This window comes from Leopardus geoffroyi, chromosome D3 (assembly GCF_018350155.1).
Source record: "Leopardus geoffroyi isolate Oge1 chromosome D3, O.geoffroyi_Oge1_pat1.0, whole genome shotgun sequence".
NCBI lineage: Eukaryota > Metazoa > Chordata > Mammalia > Carnivora > Felidae > Leopardus > Leopardus geoffroyi.
The window spans coordinates 22240373-22265477 of NC_059339.1; the positions used below are offsets into that span (position 1 = coordinate 22240373).

General features: G+C 42.7%; 1 protein-coding gene across 6 annotated transcripts in view; it reads left to right on the top strand.

The window, feature by feature from the left end:
- MORC2 (MORC family CW-type zinc finger 2) overlaps positions 1-25105 on the top strand; it is a 40833-nt gene that overhangs the window by 6802 nt on the left and 8926 nt on the right. For all 6 annotated transcript variants that reach the window (XM_045458920.1, XM_045458924.1, XM_045458921.1 and 3 more), the window contains exons 2-17: positions 1902-1955; positions 4331-4365; positions 10354-10422; positions 10896-10986; positions 14412-14520; positions 18512-18671; positions 18780-18891; positions 19410-19535; positions 20137-20216; positions 20929-21011; positions 21570-21655; positions 22808-22948; positions 23047-23201; positions 23317-23445; positions 23964-24069; positions 24593-24725. In XM_045458920.1, coding sequence (XP_045314876.1) covers positions 1902-1955; positions 4331-4365; positions 10354-10422; positions 10896-10986; positions 14412-14520; positions 18512-18671; positions 18780-18891; positions 19410-19535; positions 20137-20216; positions 20929-21011; positions 21570-21655; positions 22808-22948; positions 23047-23201; positions 23317-23445; positions 23964-24069; positions 24593-24725 — 1669 coding nt within the window. The remainder of the gene's footprint in view (positions 1-1901; positions 1956-4330; positions 4366-10353; positions 10423-10895; positions 10987-14411; positions 14521-18511; positions 18672-18779; positions 18892-19409; positions 19536-20136; positions 20217-20928; positions 21012-21569; positions 21656-22807; positions 22949-23046; positions 23202-23316; positions 23446-23963; positions 24070-24592; positions 24726-25105) is intronic.

Genomic DNA, 25105 nt, shown 5'->3' on the forward strand with positions numbered 1-25105 from the left:
GTAATTCACTTTGTTAAGTTTTTAGCTACTTCTATTCAGACAGGAAAATGACTGAAAGCTTGAGAGCAAATGTTAGATTCACTTTTAAATTATATTACCTTTAGTAAATCACCTTTAATTTTCTAACATTTCTATTTCTTTAGTAATCTACAGAATACTTCTTTGTTTCTTCAGATAATTTGAAGAATTTAAGGTGATTCTAGAAACTTAAATATTTTTAATTAAAGATACATATGTTTTATGCAGGTGTTTTTTTCATAGAAATTGTTTTTCTTTAAAAAAAATTTTTTTTTAATGGTTATTTAGTTTAGAGAGAGACAGAGCGCCACTGGGGGAGGGGCAGAGAGAGAGGGAGACACAGAGTCCTAAGCAGGCTCCAGGCTCTGAGCTGTCAGCACAGCCCGATGGCAGGGCTCTAACCCATGAGCATCAAGATCATGATCTGAGCTGATGTCTGATGCTTAACTGACTGAGCCACCCAGGTGCCCCTGAATTGTTTTTCTTTTCATGTAAAATAATTAAGGATTGGATTTTGGTCAGAAGAATTTGAACTCTATTTTCTAAGTGAATTGGAGATAAATTTCTACTTTTTACTAAGACCTATTTATTGATGCCATCTTGGATTAGCAACAGATATAATCACTGATCTCACGGGGGAAAAGTTCTTCCTAAAATTCCAATATTTTTTTTTTTTCTTTTAGTAACAGTTTTAATTCAAAATTTGTACTTGTAAAAATTTGTGGGTTTACTTGAGGGGAAACCAGGGCTTCTGGACAGTTCAGCTTTGGGTGTTTATTTTATAAGCACATATTTTACAATTTGTTTTAAGTTTTACATGATATAGTAAGTGATCAGAGATCCTGGACACTGGTTATTTAATTTTGGTATATTTCATTCTAAATTTTTAGAAATTTTCACTTTAATGGCTACAACAGTTATACCAAAAAAAAAAAAAAATCAATGGGTATAATTTGTGTATTTTTGAAAAATTGATGATGGTAATGTACTTAGGTTAATGATTTTACATTTTCTTTAATCAAAAGTCAAGGTTTCTAGGGGGACTCATTTTACTCTTATACCTAAAGAGCACTATTATGGAAAATAGCACAAAGAGAGTGTAAGTGGAGAAGTAATTTAAGGATGCATCTTAGGCACACATATTTATTGAGTTATGAATAATAATGGTAATTGAGTATTTATCTAACCCAACTTTGAGCAGCCTCCTGGAAGAGAGATGACCTTGAAGGGGCTAACAGGGACCTTAGGAAGAACACACCACCCTATTGTCCTCCTAAGAGGAATTGTTCAACAGGGTCTTGGATTCCCTTCTTTAATGTGGAGAAAGCTGTTTTTGGCTAGAATTTGAAAGTCAGGAAATAGATTATCCTCTCCTTTCTCCTCACTTTTAAATGGAATATTTTGCTTATAAACTGCACAAAAGGAAATGGGTTTTCTTCTTTTACCAATAGATAACACATAAGTACTGATAAAGCAGAATGTTAGCAAGTCACCCATTGAGCATGCTTAGAGATATGTGGAAACTGATAGCTGGTTAAGGCAATGAAAAATAAAATACAGACATTTTTTCTAGACAGAACATGAGTAGTGGAAAATGCTGCTTTTAAAATAGTATATACACATAGAAATCTTAATGCTTCAGAGTGGGTTTCTTAGTAAGAATAGACATGAGTAGACAGCAAGATTTAATAGATTAACATTTGAGGGGGCTTAGCAACTCTTAAAGGTTTCGAGTTGTGGGGAAATTTCAGTAGTGTAAAGTGACAATGCAAATGGCAATTTTAGATTTTCTAAAAACTTTAATATTTTATAACCTTGACTTATTAGGTGTCATAGTTCAATTCTGTAATTCTTTTGCTGATTCTTAGTATTTATCATTTCAGAACTACTCATGAATTCTTGTTTGGTGCTCTTGCTGAACTGGTTGATAATGCAAGGTATGTAGTCTTTTAGGCATACAGGCTGTGCTTGAAAACTTTTTGGGTCCTTGTGACTATTGTTTTCTGAAGACTTAGGAAGGAGACAGTTCTGTAAGCAGCTGCAATTCCCTCCTAAGAGGCCTCTTACCCCAAAAGTATTTTTAATAGCGTGTTAGTTGATACTTTACTTGATTAACTTTAATTCACCCATTGCTTGTCCTAAAAATAGTGAACTTATGACCTTCCAAGTTATCTTCCCTTGTGTATTAGAGCAAGATAATTGCAATGAAATGCAAGGAATTAAAATAGGAATTTAGCAATCAAGGTAATGGGACAGACAAGATCTTATTTAATTTGTGTTACCAAAAATGTACACCATCTAAAGTCTTTAAAATTATGCCAGAGTGTGTTCCTAAAATGTATATTTAATTGACTCTAGTTGATCAAAGTATCTTCTGTTATTAGTAGCTGTGTTTGGAAGAAAGTCTTCAGCACTATGTTATATTGAGTTCTTAGTGATGGAAGTCTATAAATGTTACTGTGCAAGACTAGAAAGTTTAGGTTGCCTCAAAGATAAACAAATAGGAACATCCAAATCACGATTCTGTTCATAATTATGAAAATATTCTCTCAGTTTTGTTTCTGAATGCAGACATAAAATTCAGACACATTGCTTATTGACCAAGTGTTGATGACTAATGAAGGAAGAGGGTAAGAATTGAGAGTAGAGTACTTCCATTTTTTTTAATTAGTTAACTTATTTTGAGACAGAGAATGCATATGTGCATGTGCACATGAGCAGGGGAAGGGCAGGGAGAGAGAGAGAGAGAGAGAGAGAGAGAGAGAGAGAGAGAGAGAAAGAGAGAGAGAATATCCCAAGCAGGCTCCGTGCTGTCATTGTGGAGACTGACGTGAGGCTCAATCCCACAAACTGGGAGATCATGACCTGGACCAAACTTAAGAGTCAGATGCCTAACTGACTGAGCCACCTAGGTGCCCTGAGAGTAGAAGTATTTTCTAAACAGATCCCTAGTTAATGAGCTGCTGGGTAATTTTCTGTTTGTATCTATATCTATACTATAAATCTACGCTATTATTACTTTTATTGTTATTCACTGGACTGTTCATGAAAGTGTGCTTGTTAATAAGTTGTTTAACCAGAAAAGTTCCATTTTGTTTCAATCCTGGTTGAGTCATAATTTTTGTATTCAATTTAAAAATGCTGTAGCTTAATGGAACTATGACTTTGCCACTTATTAGCTTTGTGAGACCATGGTGTGTTGTGGCAGACTGTCTTTTTTTATATCCTATGGTGAATTGGAGATTCCTAGGAGTATATGTTCCTGTTCATGCACACATTTTGCTAATTTTTCTCATATTTGAAAATGTTTTTATGTTTTTAGGAATAGGTACGTATAGAACTGAATGGACTTGAGTGGGTTTTTTTTTCCCCACTTAAAACTGATGAAACTTAAGGTACCTGGGTGGCTCAGTCGGTTGAGTGTCTGACTTTGGCTCAGGTCATGATCTCACGGTTTGTGGGTTCAAGCCCCACATTGGGCTCTGTACTGACAGCTCAGAGCTTGGAGCCTGCTTCGGATTCTGTGTCTCCTTTCTCTGCCCCTCTCCTACTTGTGCTTTGTCTGTCTGTCTGTCTGTCTGTCTCTCTCTCTCTCTCTCTCTCTCTCTCTTTCTCCAAATAATAAAAAACCTTTAAAAACTAAAAAAATAAAATAAAACTGATGAAACTCTCCGTGCCTCATTTTCCTTGCCTGCAGTTGGCAGAATTGGAGTAGATTACCTTCAAGCTGCTCTTGATGACTGAACTTGTTATTTCAGCTAATGGTTGGAGTCTGATGGAGTGCCCCAACTTCCTTTTAGGTTAGGATAAGATTATGGGCTTGTGAATTAGTATGTTGACTGTAGTGTGTATACTATGAGACCTGATTTTTCATAGGCTTCGTGGCAGATGATTTTTTTTTCCCTTAACATTTTGTGACAAAGAAAAATGGACGAGTTACTGGAACATTTTTTATGATTGCAATCAAGTGAGTGAGAGAAACACAGTCGTGAGTCATTTTTTAGTGTGTAAAGTATGGTGTTCTTTCTTATTCTCTAGATGTTTTTACTGTGAAATCTGTATTTAAAAAATGTATCCAGGCCCTATGTGTCATGTGATTATTTTAAATAGTTCAGAGCTTCAGAAGTGTTTCACAGACACATAAGGAAAACAATATTACTAAGTGTGAAAGTGTAATGGATACAGAATTTCTGTGTGACTTCCTGAAAATAGACTCAAAATAGTATGCATCCCACTTAACATATTGTACATTTTGATGGTTGATACTTCATATTTTCAACTGGATCTTGATTTTTTTCTTTTAATTTTGCAGAGATGCTGATGCCACCAGAATAGATATTTATGCAGGTAAGTCTAAGTTACATGTCAGTCCTTTCCTCTGACGTTCAGTTCCTTTGAATTTATTGCTATGCCTAAGAAGAAATGCTTAAGAGCATGATTATTCCAGGTCACAGGTAGAAACAGGGCATTCCTGGTAAGGCATATAATAGAAACCAAAAATTTTGGTGCAAGGGAACTAACATGTGGTGTCCAGATCTATAGATCTACTTAAGTAGCCACTGAGAGATTTATGGGTTAATGGAGTAGAGTAGTGGGGAACAAAGTGACCAAGTACCAGTGATTTGATTGGTTGGCTTACGGATTGGTTGATTTTACTGCTACCTGAGGCCAAAAAGAGCTTATTGGAGGCCACTTCCTCTCTCTGCAACCTCAGGACTTGGAGGGTTGCTGGTGTCAGTTGCCTAAAACAGTTGGGTTAACTGGGTTGGTGCTGGAATTCGCTGAGATGTTCTCAGGCAGAAATGTCAGGTAGAAAGGAGGGCTGCTTTGCTTGGAATTTAAAGATACTAACAGTGTCTACTGTTTTGCTTATTTAATTGGCTCTGCTGTTTGGTAGTAAAATTCTTTTTTTTTCTGGAGTAGGTACAACAGTGGAAGAATTCTTAGTCATTATCATTGGCTTTTTAAAAATTTTAAATTATCATTTTTAGTTTGCTTTCTGCCTGTTCAGTGTTTGTACCAGCATGTTTTTTGGTAATTTGAATGCTAGAAATTTGGAAGGGGAATAGGGGAAGATAGCTTTTAAATCCAATTTGGCTAGCATACTCTGTTTTTCTGACAAACTTTTCTAAAGTCTTCTGAAAGGTTTAGGCTAATATTTTGAATAACATTGACTAACATCTGAGAATACTGGTAGTTTTTGTGGGAATATACAATTATCAAATAGCCCCTCTTCATGGACTCACTCATTTGATAAATGGGAACAAGCACATAACTAAGAAGTGATTCTCAGAACCTCAGTGTTATATAATTATGATGAATCTCCCTAGATATGATGGATTTCTCATGCACATTTTCTTTAGAGCAAAGAAAATCATTCAGGACAGCTAAACGTCAACTATACTGTTTAAATTCTGAAAGCCTTCTCAAAAAGCTATGCCGAAGTGGTGAAAATAAGACTTCTTTTATTTTTAGAAGAAAGGAACAGGAAAAAGGCATAGCAGAAGAGTCTTAGAAGATGGTTACTTAAACCCTAAGGCCAAATGGAGGAACCATTCCCAAGTTACTGTGTATCTTACATCTCAAGTGTGCTATGATGAGGAGCAATTACAGCTACCTCTGAAAGAATCAGCAGTTGTCTTAATCATTGCACAGATGGTAAAGCAGAGAAAGGGCCTCTACTCCAAGTGACATTGAAAGGAAAAATCATCAGAGCTGAGTCTATTTGAAAGAAACAGTTTTAAACAGAGATCATCTCTGTCCCCTCCTTCCACCTTCGGCGGGTGAATTTCACTAAGAAAATTTTGTCCATTATACTCAAAATGGAGCATAACAGTTGGATTTCAATTTAAATGAAAAGGGCCAACTGTGCATTTATTCTGTGCTCAGTGTTCTTACTGCTGTTGTGCTTTGGGAGGAGTCCAGAGAGGATGTGATGGGGCCTTTTCTAAGTTCTCATTAGAGAACTTAAGTCTCTAATTGGAGAGACAGCACTCTACAGATGATTAGAGAACAATAACTTGGTCTTAAGGGAATTGTCAAGGCAGTTAAAGATTAAATGGTATGATAGAATCAGTAAGGACTACAGCATTTTGGAAAAAGACTTGATTTACTCCAAATAGCTCGAGATTGGGAGTCTTGGCTGAGGTATCACTTCACTCTTTTCTACCTCAGAGCCTTATTAACACATTCAACAGGAGGAATAAAAGCAACCTCATTTTACAAGTAGAATAATAAAATCAGTAATATCCTAGTACTATAAAGTTTTTATTGTTGGTACAGAGGGGAAAGTATTTTCCTGTCTCCCGTTCTGAAAGTAGATTGATACCGAACTTGGAAATCCCCTCAAACATCAGATTTAGTTTGAATTCACTACAAATTCACATTTTAGAAGATTGTATTTAAACCTAAGAAGGGTGACAAAGGAACCAGGCTCTTAAAGTGCAGAGGTGTTCACTCACCCAAAACATTCCTATTAGATGGGGTCATACCATAATGTGCCTGTCAGAAGTAGATTTGGTATTTTTATTGACTTTCTTGACTTCTTTGTATAGGAGTGTCACTTCTCAAAGAAAGATCCCTTTTGTGATGCCAAATCATAGAAATGGAAAATTAGAGCATGTGAACCTGAAATGTATAGTGCTCAGATGGCAAAAGAACAAGAACTTGGATGTCATTTTATTACAACTTCTGCTGAGGACATTATTTTATCATCTCTGACTTTTGATTTATTAGCTCCATTTTACATTTCTTCTGCTTCTATTTTCTTTCTTCTCCCCAGTGAGAGTTGGATGATGGGATGTGGGATGTCAGGCTGATTTGGAGAAGCTAGACTTAGCCATATTGGGGGGAGCTTAGATGTGCATCCTTCCAAATTTGTTCTGATAATCTTACATAGCTGCTACCAGGATCTGAGGCACAACTGCAAAGAAGGCAGTTTGGCTTTGCCCTCCCTGTCTTGGTTCCAAAATGTATGATGGGAGTGGAAACATACAACCCCCAGCTGCTTAGACTCTCCTCTCTCCAGAACTCCCTGTTCTTCATCAAAATCCTTTGCTTGGAGGCTTCATATATCACTCAAATGACTGACAAAGTAAATATCAGGTGTTAGGAATACATCTCTAACTTGTGGAATGTCTGAGGAGATTGTTTTAAGCAGGGATGCAATGGGTTCTTTGTTCTCTAGTTCAGTGGTTCTCAAAGAGTGGTCTGTTGATGGACAGCGTCACCTGTGGAGCTTGTTAGAAATAAAAATTCTGGGGCGCCTGGGTGGCTCAGTCGGTTGAGCGTCTGACTTCTGCTCAGGTCATGATCTCGCGGTTCCTGAGTTCGAGCCCCGGGTTGGGCTCTGTGCTGACAGGTTGGAGCCTGGAGCCTGCTTTGGATTCTGCGTCTCCCTCTCTCTCTGCCCTCCCCTGCTCATGCTCTGTCTCTCTCTGTCTCAAAAATAAATAAAAACATTTTTAAAAATTAAAAAAAAAAAGAAATAAAAATTCTTAGGTACCACCTCAGATTCACACAGATTTTCCAAGGTAGAGCCCAGAATCTGTATTTTTTTTTTTTTTTTTTAATTTTTTTTCAACATTTATTTTTGGGACAGAGAGAGACAGAGCATGAACGGGGGAGGGGCAGAGAGAGAGGGAGACACAGAATCGGAAACAGGCTCCAGGCTCTGAGCCATCAGCCCAGAGCCTGACGCGGGGCTCGAACTCACGGACCGCGAGATCGTGACCTGGCTGAAGTCGGACGCTTAACCGACTGCGCCACCCAGGCGCCCCAAGAATCTGTATTTTTAACAAGGTCTTCAGCTGATTCTTTTTTTTTTTTAATTTTTTTTTTTTTTTTTTTTCAGCGTTTATTTATTTTTGGGACAGAGAGAGACAGAGCATGAACGGGGGAGGGGCAGAGAGAGAGGGAGACACAGAATCGGAAACAGGCTCCAGGCTCTGAGCCATCAGCCCAGAGCCTGACGCGGGGCTCGAACTCCCGGACCGCGAGATCGTGACCTGGCTGAAGTCGGACGCTTAACCGACTGCGCCACCCAGGCGCCCCACTTCAGCTGATTCTTAACGCAGACTACATTTTGCTCTAGCTGTTACTCTTCTTGGTCTCCTGCTTAAGCCCTCCTGATTACCTAACCTTCTACAGAGAGTAGCAGCTTTTGGACTCTAAGCTCTGTGAAGGCAGTGATCATATCTGTATTGTTTACTGTTGTTTTTATCACAGAGCCAGGCACAGAGGAAGTGCTCAGTAAATGCTCATTGAATAAATGAGTGATTAGGATAAGCATTGTAGCCAGGTAAAGATACCACATTGCATATTTACAAAGTTGAAGAAGTGACTGCTGTGTCAGCTAGTCTCTCTTGGCCCTGAGGCAGTGTTGCACTTGATCATGGACTTGGTTACTATTAGCTGCATACAGGCTGTTGATCACTGTGTGGCCAGGAGGATCCTCTATTCGTAGATCTCTTAACCTTTGTAAACCATATGAAAAATCTTTGAAATGAAGTCTTTGAACAGGAAAGGTATCTCAGACCCCCTGTTAAGTGGTGATTTTGTGTTAAAACAGCCTGCAAATCCTGTTCTAACAAACAAGGGCCTAGAGTAACTTCCTATTTAGTGTTCCAGAAATGCCAGTAATCTTTGAAGACTTTTGAAATGCACTTGGCTTGAACCAATTTCTGAATCCCAAAGCAGAGTCTTCATGTACATTTTATGGCTGAAGTGTACAGCAAATGGCTCTTGGTTAGATTAGAACACTTTTACCATGTTCTGTATCTGACCCAGATTGAGTCTCCATGTGATACCTTGCTTCCTCCAGAAGGAAATTTTGAAGTCTTTTTGCACTTTTCTTGCACTTGCTCCTGCTTACTAGATCTCATTTGGATTCTCCATACTTTGATAAGAGGCACTGCCATAAGGAGAAATTTTCTTATCTACTAGTAGTACTTCCAGGAAGATCCTTGTTCTTGAACTTTCAAGAAGCACTTGTTATTAACGTTTTAGTAGAGCTAAATTCCTGAGCGCTTAGTGATACTTGAAAATCTCTGTGGTTTATAGTACTTTTGAAATAGCGTTTTAAATTACATTAACTAGTTCATTTAACGAAGGTGATCATGACTCCCTTGAATCTTTAGCCTTAGGAGAGGACAAAGAGTGTTTTAAACTGAGATTCCTCAGCTTGGATAGTGTATGAAGTTGGTGAACCTCAGCTTAGGGGAGACAGAAAAGTTCTCAGGAAGTAGTCTCCAAAGCAGTCTTGGGCTTGTCTCCGTAGTACCTTACATAGACCTTTCTTTTAATAGAAGTGCTCTCCTGATTCCAAAGCCCGTGCTGTTCCTCCTTTGCCAACACAGTACTCATCATTGGTCAAAGGCACCTTGGAAACTCCAGTATGGTCCCCTTCCCTATTTGAGAATCTTTTCTTTAGTGTTTGTGAGATGCTTAGACCCAGACTACTTTGAGTAACCACCTGCTGCCGCAGAAGACAGCTACCGAAAGAAGAGGTTCTTCCACCTACTGAAATAGCAGTCAGTTTGTTTTGTTCCCTTCCTGTTGACCAGAAGGCCTTGCCATGGCTGCACTGTCAAAGGACTTCTTTTGTCAAAAGACTGCTCCTCTTCCAGTTGAGCAAGTCCAGCTGGGAACCAGGAAGTTTTCACTACACCTTGTGCCATCTCATTCCTAGGTTAGGGAGCCATTTCAAGGACCCGTACCAAGCAGAAGATGTGGCAATGAATACATATAGCCCAGAAACTAAAGTTAGCCTGGGGCTAGTCACACATAGACAGAGCAGTTTGTCTGGATAGTAGCTGTCACCGCTGTGCCCGTGGCGTGTCTGGCTTGATCGCTTTGTCTGATGGCTACCCCAAACTTAACCCCTAAAGGAGATGCTCTGTTGAATTTGAGGAGTATTGATAAGGTAGAGTGTGTAGTAGTTGGAATGCTTTAGTGGCTTGGGGTCCATGGCAGAGGGCAGAGGTAGAAGTAATCCAGGTGGAAAGAGGCAGAAGCATGATTGAGGTTTGTGTGAAATACATAATATTTAGTGGTCCTTGGTGTGGTTAGTCTAGTGGACCAGGTATTTCCTGCCCTCAAAGATTCTCTCAAGCTTTGTCATGAACTAGAAAGCATTGGAGAACCTTTGATAGTAAGGCCCACCCTCAAGAGCTCTGACATTTACTTCACACTAGCTAAGACTGTTAGAAGGAGGAGCTAGATTTGGCATTCTAACCTTTTTGGATCAAACGTCACATTGGTATACATTCTGATTTTACCCGTGTTGCCACCCTCTGATAGGTAACTACCCAGTAATGGCAACTGCTTCTTTTACAGAAAGGCGAGAGGACCTTCGAGGAGGATTTATGCTTTGCTTTTTGGATGATGGAGCAGGAATGGATCCAAGTAAGTGATGAGATGATTGCTTCTTTGGGGGAGGACGTAACTCTTTTTACAAAAAACTTATCGTGTTGTTTTTGTTACCTCACTATTGTGATTAGAAGATCCATCTGGAGAGAGAGGTCTGTTGCAGGATCATAGGCTTAATTCCACTAATGGATTTGCCAGGTCTTGTCCTAGCATGGGAGATAGGATCTGAGTGGCAACCTGAAGTCAGTCAGATTACCTGTCTCTTGACAGTGTACTTATCAGCTTGCACAACATCCTAGAGCTAGAACTACAGAGGTCTCCCTCAGCCTTCATACCATGTTCTGGTGACAGAATAAGGTCATAGTGATGGTGGTGCTGACAGGCCAGTCTGAGATTGCCTCCATACACACAGCCCTGCTTGGATTTAACAAGGTTCAGACCTTTGATTTTTGAGGATCCTGGGAAAGAAATGCAAATGTTTCACTTTTCTTTTGTGCCTGCCACTTCAGGTGATGCTGCCAGTGTGATCCAGTTTGGGAAGTCAGCCAAACGAACGCCTGAGTCCACCCAGATTGGGCAGTATGGGAATGGGTTAAAATCGTAAGTATACCAGAAACCTGTCATAGGACTCCGTACAGAATCAAGCAGTGCTCTCTTGCTTCTGTCCAATGAAAATTTTCCTGCTCCTTATCTCTTCATCACTGTAACTCTGGAACAGAAGAAAAGTCAAAAAGAAGTGGTAGTTTGGGGACTTAGTAACTGTTGTTCTAAATCTGTAGTTTTCCTTACAGATTGAAAAGTATGAACATCTTAAACCAATTGGGGTGAGTGGAGTTGTAGTTTTCTCTTGGCAGTGTGCTCTGGAACCACATCTCTCCTCCTGAGGAAAATTCTTATTTTTACCCTGTGGTTGAGGTGGTTGTTTTTGGGGTTAGGATATCTGAGATGGTAAAGGGTTGTTTCATGTCACAGCAATGTTCCCTGAGCGCCTGCCATATGGGGATCCAGGGTGAGTAAAAGATCTGAACCCTCCCTCCCAGAAGACAGGGTCTCCACTCATATGTCCTGCTGGACTCTGTAGCAGGGACCTACCTAATGTCTTCAAATCTCTTGGGACTTCTTTCTCAGCCCTTGGTTCCCACTTGTTTGGTGTTTGGAATGTGTTGTTCTGATTTTCAGTGAAGCCCCAAGAGAAAGGTTTCTATTTCTGAAGTGCTCACTTCCAGCTGTACATACCTTTGGATGGAATAAGATTTAGAGTTTGTACAAATGGAATTCTGAGTCACGTTTCCAGTCTTGCTGTGGAAACGTGTTGTTTTGTTTGAGAGAGGATGGTGCTTTGGTTAGTTAATGGTATCAGTAGTCCCTCACATGCAGTGTGCTTTGGGTGTGTGGCAGGGGAAGAGAATGCTTACAAAGACATCAGGGACATGGTACCTGGACTTTTTGATTTGTCTTTCAGGGGAGAAACCAAATGGAAATAACAGGCACTTATCATGTGCCAGGCACCATGCTAAAAACTTTACTTGGATGATTTCGTTTAATTCTTATTATACCCCTTTGTGGTGTAGGGACTATTATTTTCATTTTCTACTGAGGTAATTGAGGTTTATGGGGATGAAGTGATTTCCCCAGAGTTACAAAAATATTGGCCCGAACGTATAGCTGAGATAAGAACCAGGTCCTTCTGACTGCAGAGCTGGAGCTGTTCTCCATCTCACTTCAGTCACACAAACTAAAGTTCAAATCTCACCTCAGCCACTTAATTACTTCTTTGACCCTCAGTTTCTTCCTTTGTAAATTGGGATTATAATACATACTGAATAAGTTAAGGATTAAATGCTCTCATTGCTGTGAGAGCCCTAGACTAGTTTCTGGATTTTTTTCTTTTTTAAGTTTATTTATTTATTTTGAGAGGGAGAGAGAGAGAAAGCAAGCAGGGGAGGGGCAGAGAGAGAAAATCCCAATGCTCTGTGCTGTCAGCACAGAGCCCGACGTGGGGCCAGAACTCACAACTGTGAGATCATGACCTGAGCCGAAACCAAGAGTTGGATGCGTAACCAGCTGAGCCACCCAGGCACCCCTAGTTTCTGGATTCTTATTTTATTTCTCTTTTGATCTTTCCATGGCAGATTCCTGGCCTGATTCACTGGGTCTGTGGGTTCTGTGGGTTCCCCAGGTGATTCCAGCACCGGTGCTCTAAGTCCCCAATGACTGTAGTCTCCTAGAGTCAGTGTGATAGAAGAAGCCCTGACTTCCCTTCTGGATTATAGGCTAACCTCCTCCTAACTGGTCTTAGTAATTTTGTGACCTTAGGCAAACTGTTTCATGTCTCTGAAATCTATTTCCTAATCTAGAAAATGGGGTTCTACTCTTTGACATTCTCTCTTACAAAGCAAGCTTAAGGAGCAAACAAAATGTGACTCTGTGCTTAGAATTAGAAGACCAGGAAGTTGAGAGTGTTATTAGCATAATTTAGTACAATGATATTTGTAAAGGACCCATTGAGGTTGGAGCCATCTAGTGTTGAGAGTGTATTTATTTTGATACCAATTCAGAAGTTGAAAAAGTGTTTCGGGAGGGAGTGATTTGTGCTGAGAATAGGGCTGAGAAGCAAGGAAGCCAGCAGACATGGTATTTTTGGGGTTGTTGCTCTTCAGCCTCCAAGGTCAGGTTCAAAGAGGGAAGAAAGAGGCACAAAGTGAGAGTTTTTGCCAAATTAGGGCAAGAGTAAGCTTTGACAGAAGGCAAGGTAATGTGCCTCATTTTGCCACCCATAAGCTTCAGAGAAGAAGGAGGAGGGCTGTGAAATTGTCAGGGGAAGGAGCATTGCCAATGTCTTAGGAACTAGAGGATGAAAAACAGAACTTGGCAGCCCCCAGGGTGTCTCTGGATAGTGACCTGGGTGTTTTCCTGAGCATTTGGGGGAAATGGGACATGGCATTCATTTGTGTGTTTGGCATGCTAGCCTGGTTTGTATTTGTACATAGAAGAGAGTATTGAGGCTTCCCATTGCCATCCTCTCCCTGGGGTATTATGGAGACTAATGAGATAATAGCCATAAAGCCCCAGAAGCTACTCAGAAGAAGGGAGCTAAACAGTCCCATTGTTCATTGGGCAATGAACTGTTAGAACTTCTGCCCTGTTCCACGTTGCCCAGAAAGGCTTGTCCTTGCCTGTTCCTCAGATGATTGAATGTGGCCAGAGGAAGGAAGCAGTTGATTCCATTCAGACTTTTGCCTTGTGGAACCCAGCCTCGAGGCACATTTCCCAGAACCAGTTGCATACAGAAGCAGAGACCACCTATGTCATAATGAGCTTGAGGTGGCAAAACAATTTTGAGACAGAAGATGGTTATAGTTCTAAGATATGAGCCAATTATAGGCCTTAAAAACTGTGATTAAGAATTATATTGTGTATGGTTGCGGGGGTCAGGTTTAGCTGAGCTTTGGGGTCATACCGTTGGGTTTTTGTTGTTGTTTTTTTGTTTTGTTTTTTTTGAGAACTTATGAGCATAGATCATGGGCTTTGCCCTTGATGGTTCTGCCATTTGATGAGTGAATGAGAAATACCTGACGGGAACTGGATGTGGTCAGCATGTTGAAGGTGTCAGTTCCTGGAGGGAAACTTGATGGTGACACATTCAAAGAGTATAGCAGCCCTTGTGTAGCTGAGATGAACCTGGTGCATGGGCAGCAGGATTACTTGTTACCATTGTGGCAGCAGGTTGGGGATGACACTAACTTGGGGCTGACAATTGCTGGTGAATGTGCCCTATAAGGGTGGTGAAGGAGCCCTGTATGGTGGGTAAGTGGGGTCAGGCAAGTTGTGAGGAGTGATGAAAGTTGATGGAAGAACAGAGGAATGAGGGCCGTGGGCCTTAGCTCAGGGTCCTAGGATGGAGGGAGGTCTTGAGAAGAGCCTCCTAAAGGCAGTTTTAGTCACGTCCAGAGAGTGAATTTGCTTCTTTTTCAGATGAGTTTTTGAATCCCTGGGAGAATAATCCATTTTTGCTTCCCTTTCAGGGGCTCAATGCGCATTGGGAAGGATTTTATACTCTTCACCAAAAAGGAGGATACCATGACTTGCCTCTTCTTGTCTAGGACCTTTCATGAGGAGGAAGGCATTGATGAGGTAGGTCCTATCCTTGTGGTTCGAGTTGCCATTTAACATTTTCCAGATCTGGGGCACCTGGATGGCCCAGTCAGCTAAGCATCCAACTCTTGATTTTGTCTCAGGTCGTGATCTCACAATTCATGAGTTTGAGCCCCGCATCGGGCTCTGCACTGACAGCATGAAGCCTGCTTGGGATTCTCTGTCTCTCTCTGCCTCTCTTTCTCTCTCCAAAAATAAACATTAAAAACAAGCACACAAATAGACATTTCCCACACCTGACCAGGGTCTTTCTGTAGGTCATTTGCCATCGATGCTGGACTCATTGAGGTTGCAGGATTGCAGCCACACCCCTGTTATTGGATTAGCTGGTTGGATGAATTGGTTGAAGCATCAGGCAGACCTTTTAATTTAAGAGAAGGTAAAATCTCAAAGCTTCAGAGAACAGTTGTCCTGTTTCTGAGAATGGGGTCATCAAATGGCAGGAACCAAGGATTTGTACCTTCTTTAGAGCTGCAGCCTGAATTCATTCTGGCAGGGTGTCAATATGGAGTTGTTTTATCAAGGGGAGTGTTTTGGCTTCATAACTATGGGTGGAGACCACAGGCTGTAATAATAATAGGAACTAATAATTGGAGCAGCATAGTCTTTCCTATATGATGGTGATTTTGTGGAATGTGCTATGAATGTATTTTCCTTTTGAAGAAATATGTTGCTTTAATCGTCTGTATCAGAAGGTACAAGTCAGATCCCTATAGGGTCTGGGTAGGTAGTGAAGCAGGTGGTGAGTGTATGGAAATCATTGTTGTAAGTTCTTCACTAAATGGCAGATGACAAATAGTCCCAGGTCATCATTGCTATATTGGAAGGAAGTTCTAATGAATCTAGAATATTCTGATTTTAAAACGTGTTGGTAATTAACTATGTAAGCTAAACACATGCTCCATTGATTTTCTTTGTGGCCTGGTGGTTCACATATCTGCAGAGCTGGTCTGGTGAGGTCTGTGCTTCCTCATGGTGGGGATCAGGGATAGCCTCAGTCTTCCCAGCCTCAGACTGGACTCTTACCTCCTTTCATGTGTGAGAAGTGGTGACTAGAGCTTTAGAGAGGGGGTTAAGAGGGTTTGCAGAGAGAAATCCATGGCTGTTGCATAAATAGGTGAATTTGGTCAGGTTTTCAATCTGATTAATCTCTGGTGGTTAGCTGTGGGTAAATTTGTGCTGGCCCTGTTTAGATGAGCCTAAATCATAGCAAACTAGTTCATGTTGGGAATGAAAGGTTGTCTTTTTCCACTGCCTTTCCTTGGCAAGCCGGTGGATGTGTTTGCCTTTTTGGTGCACTGCGTCAGTTCACCCATCATACATGGAGTGAGAGAGGTGCTGTGGCTGGAAAGAACAGTCTCTTGGGAGAAGGTAGGGCAGGAGAACTTTTGCCCATGCTGCAATTTTCAGGAATGTTTCCTGATGGACTGTGGGTGGTAGGAGGTGGGTGGTGAAGTCCATGGAAATCATCTGTTCAAGGCCATCACCTTCCCTTGTGGGAAGGGACTTGGCAGAGGTGCCACCTGAAGAAAGGTGGTGGCCTCTGGAGATCAGGGAGGGTCAGTCAGGCTTGACCTCAGGGCCTTGGTGAGTGTGCAGGACTTAAAACGGCAAGCTTCAAAGGGATTTTAAAGCAAAGGTGTAGCAGTATCAGTATCTTTTATAAAAAGTTCAGTTTGGTTGTTGTGTGGTGATTAGATTGGAAAGATAGAGGTGTTGGAGTGAACTAGTTGAGATGCCCTGGCTATGTGCAGTCTGCAGGGCTGCAGTAGGGAGGCGAGAGATGTAGGAAGAATTGTCATCTCTTTAGCATGTGGGGCCCACAAACCTGATGTTTGATTAGCAGAAAGGGGAAGGAGGGTCACGATGCAGGTTCTGATGTGGCAGCTGGGGCATAGTGGGCTGTCTGGAGCTGGTGAAGAATGGAAGAGAGTGACATCCTCTTCTGCTAGTCTTTGCTGAAGAACTTAAGTTTTCTCCTGTACACGCAGTCGGGTCTGGGTCCAGAGCTTGAGGGGAGGCCTAGGCTCTGGAAACCTTGGTAGCAGATGAGCTCACCTAAAGGAGCATGCAGAGTGAGAAGAGGACTTGGGATCTCAGGGATGCTAACATTTAAAGTGTAGGAAGAGGAGAAAGTGGCAAAAAAGACAGGAGTGGGTAGGAGGAAAACCAGTAGAGTGGTGACATTGAAACTAAAGAAGTGTCCCAATGGTAGGGATGGGTGCCAGTGGAAGTACATGCAGTTTAAAGTAATATTATTGTCAAAAAAACAAAAAACAAAAAAAAAGCTCTTATCACCTGGGGCTGCTGTGAAAAATGGGAGTTGCAGTGTGAGGTACAGATTCACAGAACACAAATGGAACTCGGTTCCCCTGGTGAAAAAGCTAGGTTGAAATTTTTTCCTTACTTGGTGCTAGAAGGTCACTATTTTGGATTGTACTCTAGTGCAAACTCAGCCAAGATTTCAAAATAAGATCATTTTTGGCTGGTTAGGAATGTGTCCAAACCAGCTCTAGGGATGAATACCATCAGACATTAAGCTTCTTAGAAACCAGTAAAATCTCTTCCAACCCTCAACAGTTTTATCACCCTGGCACTTGTTAAAATGCAGTGTCCCTTTTTCCTTAGGTGGAGGGGGGCATGTGATTTGAACCTTTGAGGTATCTGGATTGGTTTGCTCTACAGAGGGAATCAAGCAGTCAGCCATCCCTAGGCTCTCATGGGCAGCTGGCTGGGGGAGGAGTACATCTAAGCCTGTGGGAGTGGCACTTGAGGATACAGTTTTAGAAGAAAGAGGATTTTTTTCCTCTTAGTTTTATTGAGGTATAGTTGATAAGGGTAGGATTTTTAAAAACATAAACGTAAGATTAAATTCTGTAATATGAAAGAGTATATTAGAATATGGGTACAGTTGGGAGAATAAGTATAAAGTGAACATGATAGCTGCCATGATAGACTGATACTAGGAGTTCCCAGTGTGCCCCTCACCAGTTGTATTCCTTATTGCACCTTCAGGTAGGTTTTGTGATGATTGCCTTGTTTCTCTTTATAGTTTTGTCACCTGTATTGTGTGTACGCGTTCTTTTTTTAAATTTTTTTTTTTTTCAACGTTTATTTATTTTTGGGACAGAGAGAGACAGAGCATGAACGGGGGAGGGGCAGAGAGAGAGGGAGACAGAATCGGAAACAGGCTCCAGGCTCTGAGCCATCAGCCCAGAGCCTGACGCGGGGCTCGAACTCACGGACCGCGAGATCGTGACCTGGCTGAAGTCGGACGCTTAACCGACTGCGCCACCCAGGCGCCCCATGTGTGTACGCATTCTTGAGTAACAGTTTAGTTTTGTGTGTTTATGACTTTTATAGAAGTGGGCTCCTACCATAGGTTTTTTTTCCACTTTGCCTTTTTCACCTAACATTGTTTTTGAGATCCATCCATGTTGATGTTAGTAGCTGTTAGTTTGTTCATTGTCGTCACTACACAGTATTCCGTTGTATAAATATACAACAGTGTAATTTATCTATTCTGTATTGGATATTTGTGTTACCCTTACATGTTTGCTGGTACATAAGTGCGGAAGTTTCTACTAGGATATAACTTGGGGATGGAATTGCTGAGTTGTAGGTTTATATGTATCTTTGGATTTACTGGATAATAACAAATATTTTTTTGGTAGTAGTGTAGAATTATTAGCAGATTAGGAGGATGGCCAGGGGCATCCCAAGCAGGGCACCGCTCATGCAGAGACCCCCCAACAGCATAAATCAGCACATCCCAGAGGATCTAGTGCTGTGACGCTGAGTCTTGGGAAGGGGCAGAAGCTACAGAGCCTCTGGTGCCAAGCTGCAAAGCTTGGACCTCACCACTGGGGCATTGTGGAGCCACTGTGGAGAGTGATGAGATGGATACACATTTTGGGGGAAGGCTGTTCTGGGTCCTCCCTCAAAGTATCTGCCCATGTTTACTCCAAAGGTGATAGTTCCATTGCCCACCTGGAATGCTCGCACCCGGGAACCTGTCACAGACAACGTGGAGAAGTTTGCCATTGAGACAGAACTCATCTATAAGTATTCTCCCTTCCGCAATGAAGAGGAGGTTATGTCTCAGTTCATGAAGATTCCTGGGGACAGTGGTAAGTAGGCTTTGAGCCTGCAGCCCCTAGAATCCAGTAGCTCCAGAGCCATAAGGAGTTTGGGGATGGGTAGGGGGCACCTGGAGAATGAAAGGATTTGTTTCCCAGGAACACTGGTGATCATTTTCAATCTCAAACTCATGGATAATGGAGAGCCAGAGCTAGACATAATCTCAAATCCAAGAGATATCCAGATGGCAGAGACTTCCCCAGAGGGCACGTGAGTGTGGCTGGGAAGGGAGGGAAGGCTTGGAACTGGTGTTCCATTTTCTCAGGGAGGGAAAGCTCTGGAGGTGACTTCAGGGAGTGGGGGAGAGCTTGTTCCCTGAATTTCCCAGTATTGGAGTTGATGAAGCTGAGCATGCCCATGTGTTCTTGCCCCAAGCAGAGGGATAAATGGGACAGCAGCTCTTCAGCTAAGCCAAAAGAAAAGGTTAATTATCTCTGGTCCCAGTTCCTTGATTTGACAGAAGAAACCAGAGTCTAGAGAGGGGAGAGGATTTCCTGGGTCTGTAGTGGGGCCAGTGGTAGGGCTGGGTCAAGTGTCTGTGGAGTGCCTGTGCTGGAGACGTGAGGGGTGTGGTGCCCACAGTGAGGGAGCAGCCCTTCAGGGTGGTGAGAGAAGCCAAGATGTGAGGTGGAAAGGTGAAGGGCCTGCAGAGAGTTTGTCCTACCTTACCTGTGGTCAAGCTGATTGTGGGGTAGGTGATAGCACTCCTTTGTTCCTGCCACCTCTAGGAAGCCAGAGCGGCGCTCATTCCGCGCCTATGCTGCCGTGCTCTATATTGATCCCCGGATGCGGATCTTCATTCATGGGCACAAGGTGCAGACCAAGAGACTCTCCTGCTGCCTGTATAAGCCCAGGTAGGGGCCTTCCCACCCTGGTCTGCTATTTCCCTTGAGCTGAGAATGGGGCCTCGGCTGTGATTCTCTGGAGCATTGTTGGAATGATGCTAGGAATGATGATAAGAGGCTCTGACAGTGTTGATTGCACTTGGGCCTTTAAGCTGCTTGTGATTTACCATGTAGAAACTTTTGAGTCCTGAGGGAGGGACACAGATGGCTGATAAGCTATGGAGGTTGGCTGGTGAAGCTCGTTGAGCATGAGTGCCTTCTCTGACATGGAGGGTGCCCTGCCTGGCACCGTGAACTATCTGAGCCTCTCAGCTTCAGGGCCAAGGGGCCTTTAGACACTACACAGGAGAGCAAAGGCCCTGGTTGATTGCTGAGATTTATTTCTGCTGTGAGATTAATGACACACCTGGTGAGTAGTGGGGTTGCTAATCAAAGGTGGAGCAAGGGGCCAGTGGAATAAGGAATTTAGTCTTTTTTGCTGAAATGTTTTTGACTCATTATCAGTGTAGCCTGGGAGGAGGCAGGAAGGCAGAGTGTTTCCTGAGTTGCTCGGGTTGCTGTCCTACCCCACTGCTGCTTGTGTCTTCAGGTTGCTTTTTCCCCTGTTCAGGATGTACAAGTACACATCAAGCCGTTTCAAGACTCGTGCAGAGCAGGAGGTGAAGAAAGCTGAACATGTGGCACGGATTGGTAATGCCCCCCACCCCCTGGACAGGAGTAGTCAGGTTGGGGTTGTCTGGGGAATACTTGTGGCCACAGCAGGATCCAAAAAAGCTCCGTCCAGCACCCAGGAGCAAGTTGTTCTCCTAAACCACTGGTCTGGTTCCTCTTGTACCCCTCCCCCTGCATGCCAATCCTCTCAGCAGTTTTTCTCCCCAGACTTTACTTTCTCTTTATCAGCCATTTATAGGGACTTATCTAAAACTGACAACTCTTCAGTTTGCCTAGAGTGAAGAATCTTACTGTCTTCTGGCCCAAATACTTGTGAAACTGATTATCCTGACTCCAGGGCAAAAATCTCAAGGTCTCTCATGCTGACAGGGCTTCGGGGCTGCTTGATGGAGAGTGATTGGCTGAGTACTTTGATAACTTCCTGCTCCTGCTGAGGCTGTAACTCTGGTTGCCTTGGGCAGTTTTTGACCTGTTCTCGTTCATTTGTAAAGTTTAAAAAGCACGTCTCAAGTATAAATAGTGCCTGTTTTCTTTAGGGCCTCCAAACAAAAGGATGTTCCTTTTTGTACCAACTCTACATTCCAGGCAGGGAGGTTGCTTTCCCAGCTGTCCTATTCCTTGAAAGTGCATACATATCTTGTCCAGTGGGTGCTACACTGTTGGATTCAGGAAGGATGACTAAGAATTTTGAACCTTTGAATTCCTTTTCATGATTTCTTCTGGGTTTTAGCTGAGGAGAAGGCACGGGAGGCGGAGAGCAAAGCTCGGACATTAGAAGTTCGCCTAGGTGGAGACCTCACACGGGACTCTAGGGTAAGGCCCTAGATCTGAGCAGCTGTTGTCTAGCATTTCTGGCATTAGGATCCCAGAGCTGGCCTGGCTCAGCTGCAGTCTAGTCATGAACTCCTTGCCCTAAAGCTGCAAAATGGGATGTTTCCATAATCACTGTTGAATACACTGTATGTGAGAATCTTGGCTAATCATTTCAACATCCTGACAACCATGTAAAGTGGATACTGTTAGTATTCTCAGTTTATAGAAAGGAAGAATGAAGTGAAGATGGTCGCTTGCCCTGGGTCACACACAGTAATGATAGTCTGAGCAGTTTTCTACCCTTCCCTGTCTGACACACATGTCTGTAGACTATTATTTCAGTTGGAGGTGTTTCCTCCTTCACGTGAGTGAGCCTGGTCAGGTGAAACACAGCTTTTGAGTTTGTCCTCATCAAGACCACTTTCTGTAGAAAGAAGTAAATCTCTGAATGTGGTTTTGAATTCCTGTGATTTAAAGAAGTTTTAGATGTTTGTTATAAGATTGCCTGCTGTGGCCCAGAGCACCTCCTCCCTCACTTGTGCCAATGTACATTTCCAGGTAATGTTGCGGCAGGTCCAGAACACAGCCATTACCCTGCGCAGGGAAGCTGATGTCAAGAAGCGGATCAAGGAGGCCAAGCAGCGGTGAGTGCCAGGGCTGGCTTTTGGTTTTTTAAAATTCTGTAACTTTTGTACTCGTTATTGACAAAGGGCTTGGGGAATCCTTCCCCCTCCTGTGCCATTTTTGTCACAAAGATTGCTTTGAGAAAACTGTTGATGTTGTGATCCCAAATGCTTGTCACATGCCCACTGCAGGTTTCTTGGCTGAGGTAGGAAAATCCAGGGCAGGGCCAATCCCTGGAATTGAACACCAGACCTTCTTTCCTGGAAACTCCCTTTCTTTCCTTCCTTCCTCCCTCCCTTTATTCCTTTCTTTCTTTTCTTTTTGTTTCCTCACTCCCTGTTTTCTTTTTTTTCCTTCTATCCTCTCTTGTCCCTTTTTGTTTTTCCCTTTTCATTTAAAGGATGTGGAAAATGCTTATTGTATAAAACTTGTAAAGCACAGATCATTTAAGAAATAGGATTTTAAAACTCCCTTTTATTTATATTATTTGGTAATATCTTAATATTTTATCTGTGGTTACAAATGTGAAATAATGCTGTAAATTGAGTTTTGGACCTTTTTCATCTGGAATGGCCACTTGTCCTGGCTCATTTGATTATCTCCATGTCCCACCTTATGTCTGGAGCTTCTTGGGGCTCTGGACCTTGAATTCCTGGGTTGCTGCTTCATGGCCTTCTACCATAGGCATCAATTTCAGGTTTCTTCTAAGTCATTTCACTGCTCCATTCATCTGCTTTCCAGCTCCATGATTTTGTTGATCTGTATCACATGATAGTCTCTTCTCTCACATACACGTTCATTGTGCCGGTGAATTTTTGTCTTTTTAAGATTAATTACTGTCACGTTAGTAGAATAGGTATAACCTTGTGTTTGATCCATCATGTAACTATCTTTGCAGCGATCTGTAGCCATTTCACAGTATCCCATTTATACTTAAATCCATCCCTGTTTTGTTACCAAAAGCCAAAGTCATATGCTTTTAATTTGGGATGTTTAGAGTCACTGTGCTTCATGTATCCTCACCAAGTCTAATAGGTTACACACTGAATGGAAATGCAAAACTTTTTGCTTAACATGTCTCAAGTTTCAAGTGTAAGCTAACATATCTTAAACACCATGGTGTTTGTGTGTTAATGGGTTGATCTGCTTGAATTTATCTCATGTCTTCTCAGAGCACTTAAAGAACCTAAGGAACTGAATTTTGTTTTTGGGGTCAACATTGAACACCGGGACCTGGATGGCATGTTCATCTATAACTGTAGCCGCCTGATCAAGATGTATGAGAAAGTGGGCCCACAGCTGGAAGGGGGCATGTGAGTATTCCCCAAGGAGGACTTTTCAGCCCAAGGCAGATGGCAGGGAGGGTTTTGGCCAATGGGGTGACAGAGCTATGTCTTCTTTCTCCCTGCAGGGCATGTGGTGGAGTTGTTGGGGTTGTTGATGTGCCCTACCTGGTCCTGGAACCTACACACAACAAGCAGGACTTTGCTGATGCCAAGGAGTACCGGCACCTGTTGAGGGCGATGGGGGAGCATCTGGCACAGTACTGGAAGGACATTGCGATTGGTAATTACCTTTTTGTTCACTTCCAATCTTAGGATACTCTTAGCACCCAAGGGTGTGAATTTAGGAAGAGCGAGAGGCTAGCTCCTAATATGATGTGTGGGTGTTTGCTTTCTAGCCCAGAGGGGAATCATCAAGTTCTGGGATGAGTTTGGCTACCTCTCTGCCAACTGGAACCAGCCCCCATCCAGTGAGCTACGTTACAAGCGTCGGAGAGCTATGGAAATCCCAACCACAATCCAGTGTGGTGAGCCAGTGGTCAGAACCCCCTTCTGACTCCCATGTGATATAGTCCATGAACCTCTTTTACTGTACCCTTGCTGGCCTCCTGACTTGACTAACATTCATGGACTTTTGGTCCCACTGGGGATGTCTGTTTGGTGATGGCCCTGGGAGCTCAGCCTTGGGGCTGTACCAAGTTCTACCTGTCCCTCCTGAATGAGGCAGAAGGTGTCTAACCTGCCAAACCTCATTTGGTTTGGTACCACATTGTTAACAGTGTGAGTAGTGACTGAGCCAGGATCCTGTTGGAGGGAGAGGGGCTGGGAGTGTTGAAAGTCCACGATGTAAAGTGTCTATTCTTGCTGGAATTACTGTCCCTGAGAAGAATTACTGTTCTTCAAGGAAGGCAGAGTTGAAGCCAGAGTGAAGATCTTTGCATGGAAAGTTGGGGGGCATCTTTGCCTTGTGCCTGCTTGGGAGGAACCTGCTTACAATTGTTGTCGGGTATAGCTGATGTTTGTTGGGGTGTTTTCTGTGTCACAGATTTGTGTCTGAAGTGGCGAACCCTCCCCTTCCAGCTGAGTTCTGTGGAAAAAGATTACCCTGATACCTGGGTTTGCTCCATGAACCCTGATCCTGAGCAGGACCGGTGAGCACTTGCTCTAACAAGGAGATTGTGGGTATCTCCTATCTCTCCCACTATATTCTCTCCACTCTTTGGGTAAATAACTCGCTGTACATCTTGAAGTCATTGCTGATATCCTCATATTTCTGTCTTGCTGCAAATAATAAGTGCCCTGGAAATACGAATACATGTCTGTCCTGCAGTGAGTATTAATTCTGTACATTTGAGAACCCTGAGGTTGTTAACTATGGTAAGAGAATGGGTTGACTGAGGAAGAAGGACCATGTCCTACTTAGAACCCTGTTTTTTAAGTTTATTTATTTTGAGAGAGAGAGAAAGCAGGAGCCAGGGAGGAGCAGAAAGGGAGGAGGAGAGAGAATCCCAAGCAGGCTCTGCACTTACAGTGCCCGACGCAGGGCTTGAACTCATGAACTGTGAGATCATGACCTGAGCTGAAATCAAGAGTTGGATGCTTAACCGACTGAGCCACCCAGGCACCCCTAGAGCCCTATTTTGCTACAACCGTCCTAGCACCTTTTCTCAACAGATGTGAGGCTTCTGAACAGAAGCAGAAGGTTCCCCTGGGGACATTCAGAAAGGACCTGAAGACACAAGAAGAGAAGCAGAAGCAGCTGACAGAGAAAATTCGCCAGCAGCAGGAGAAGCTAGAGGCCCTGCAGGTACATGGGTCATGGGCAATGGGCAGAGCCAGCCTGTATCAGGGATCTGTCTAGGATGGGACAGGAACCCTCAGTGACTCACTGGTTCTTGAGTACACCATGAGTGTTTAAAAAAATTTTTTAAGTGTTTATTTTTGAGAGAGTGAGGGAGCACGCACAAGTGGGGGAGGAGCAGAGAGAGAGAGAGAGAGAGAGAGAGAGAGAGAGAGAGAATCTGAAGCAGGCTCCAGGCTCTGAGCTATCAACACCGACCCCGTTTCAGGGCTTGAATCCATGAACCGTGAGATCATGATCTGAGCCAAAGTCAGACACTTAACCTACTGAGCCATGCAGGCACCTGGCTTTTTTTTTTTTTTCCTTTTTTCTTTTTTCATGATGAT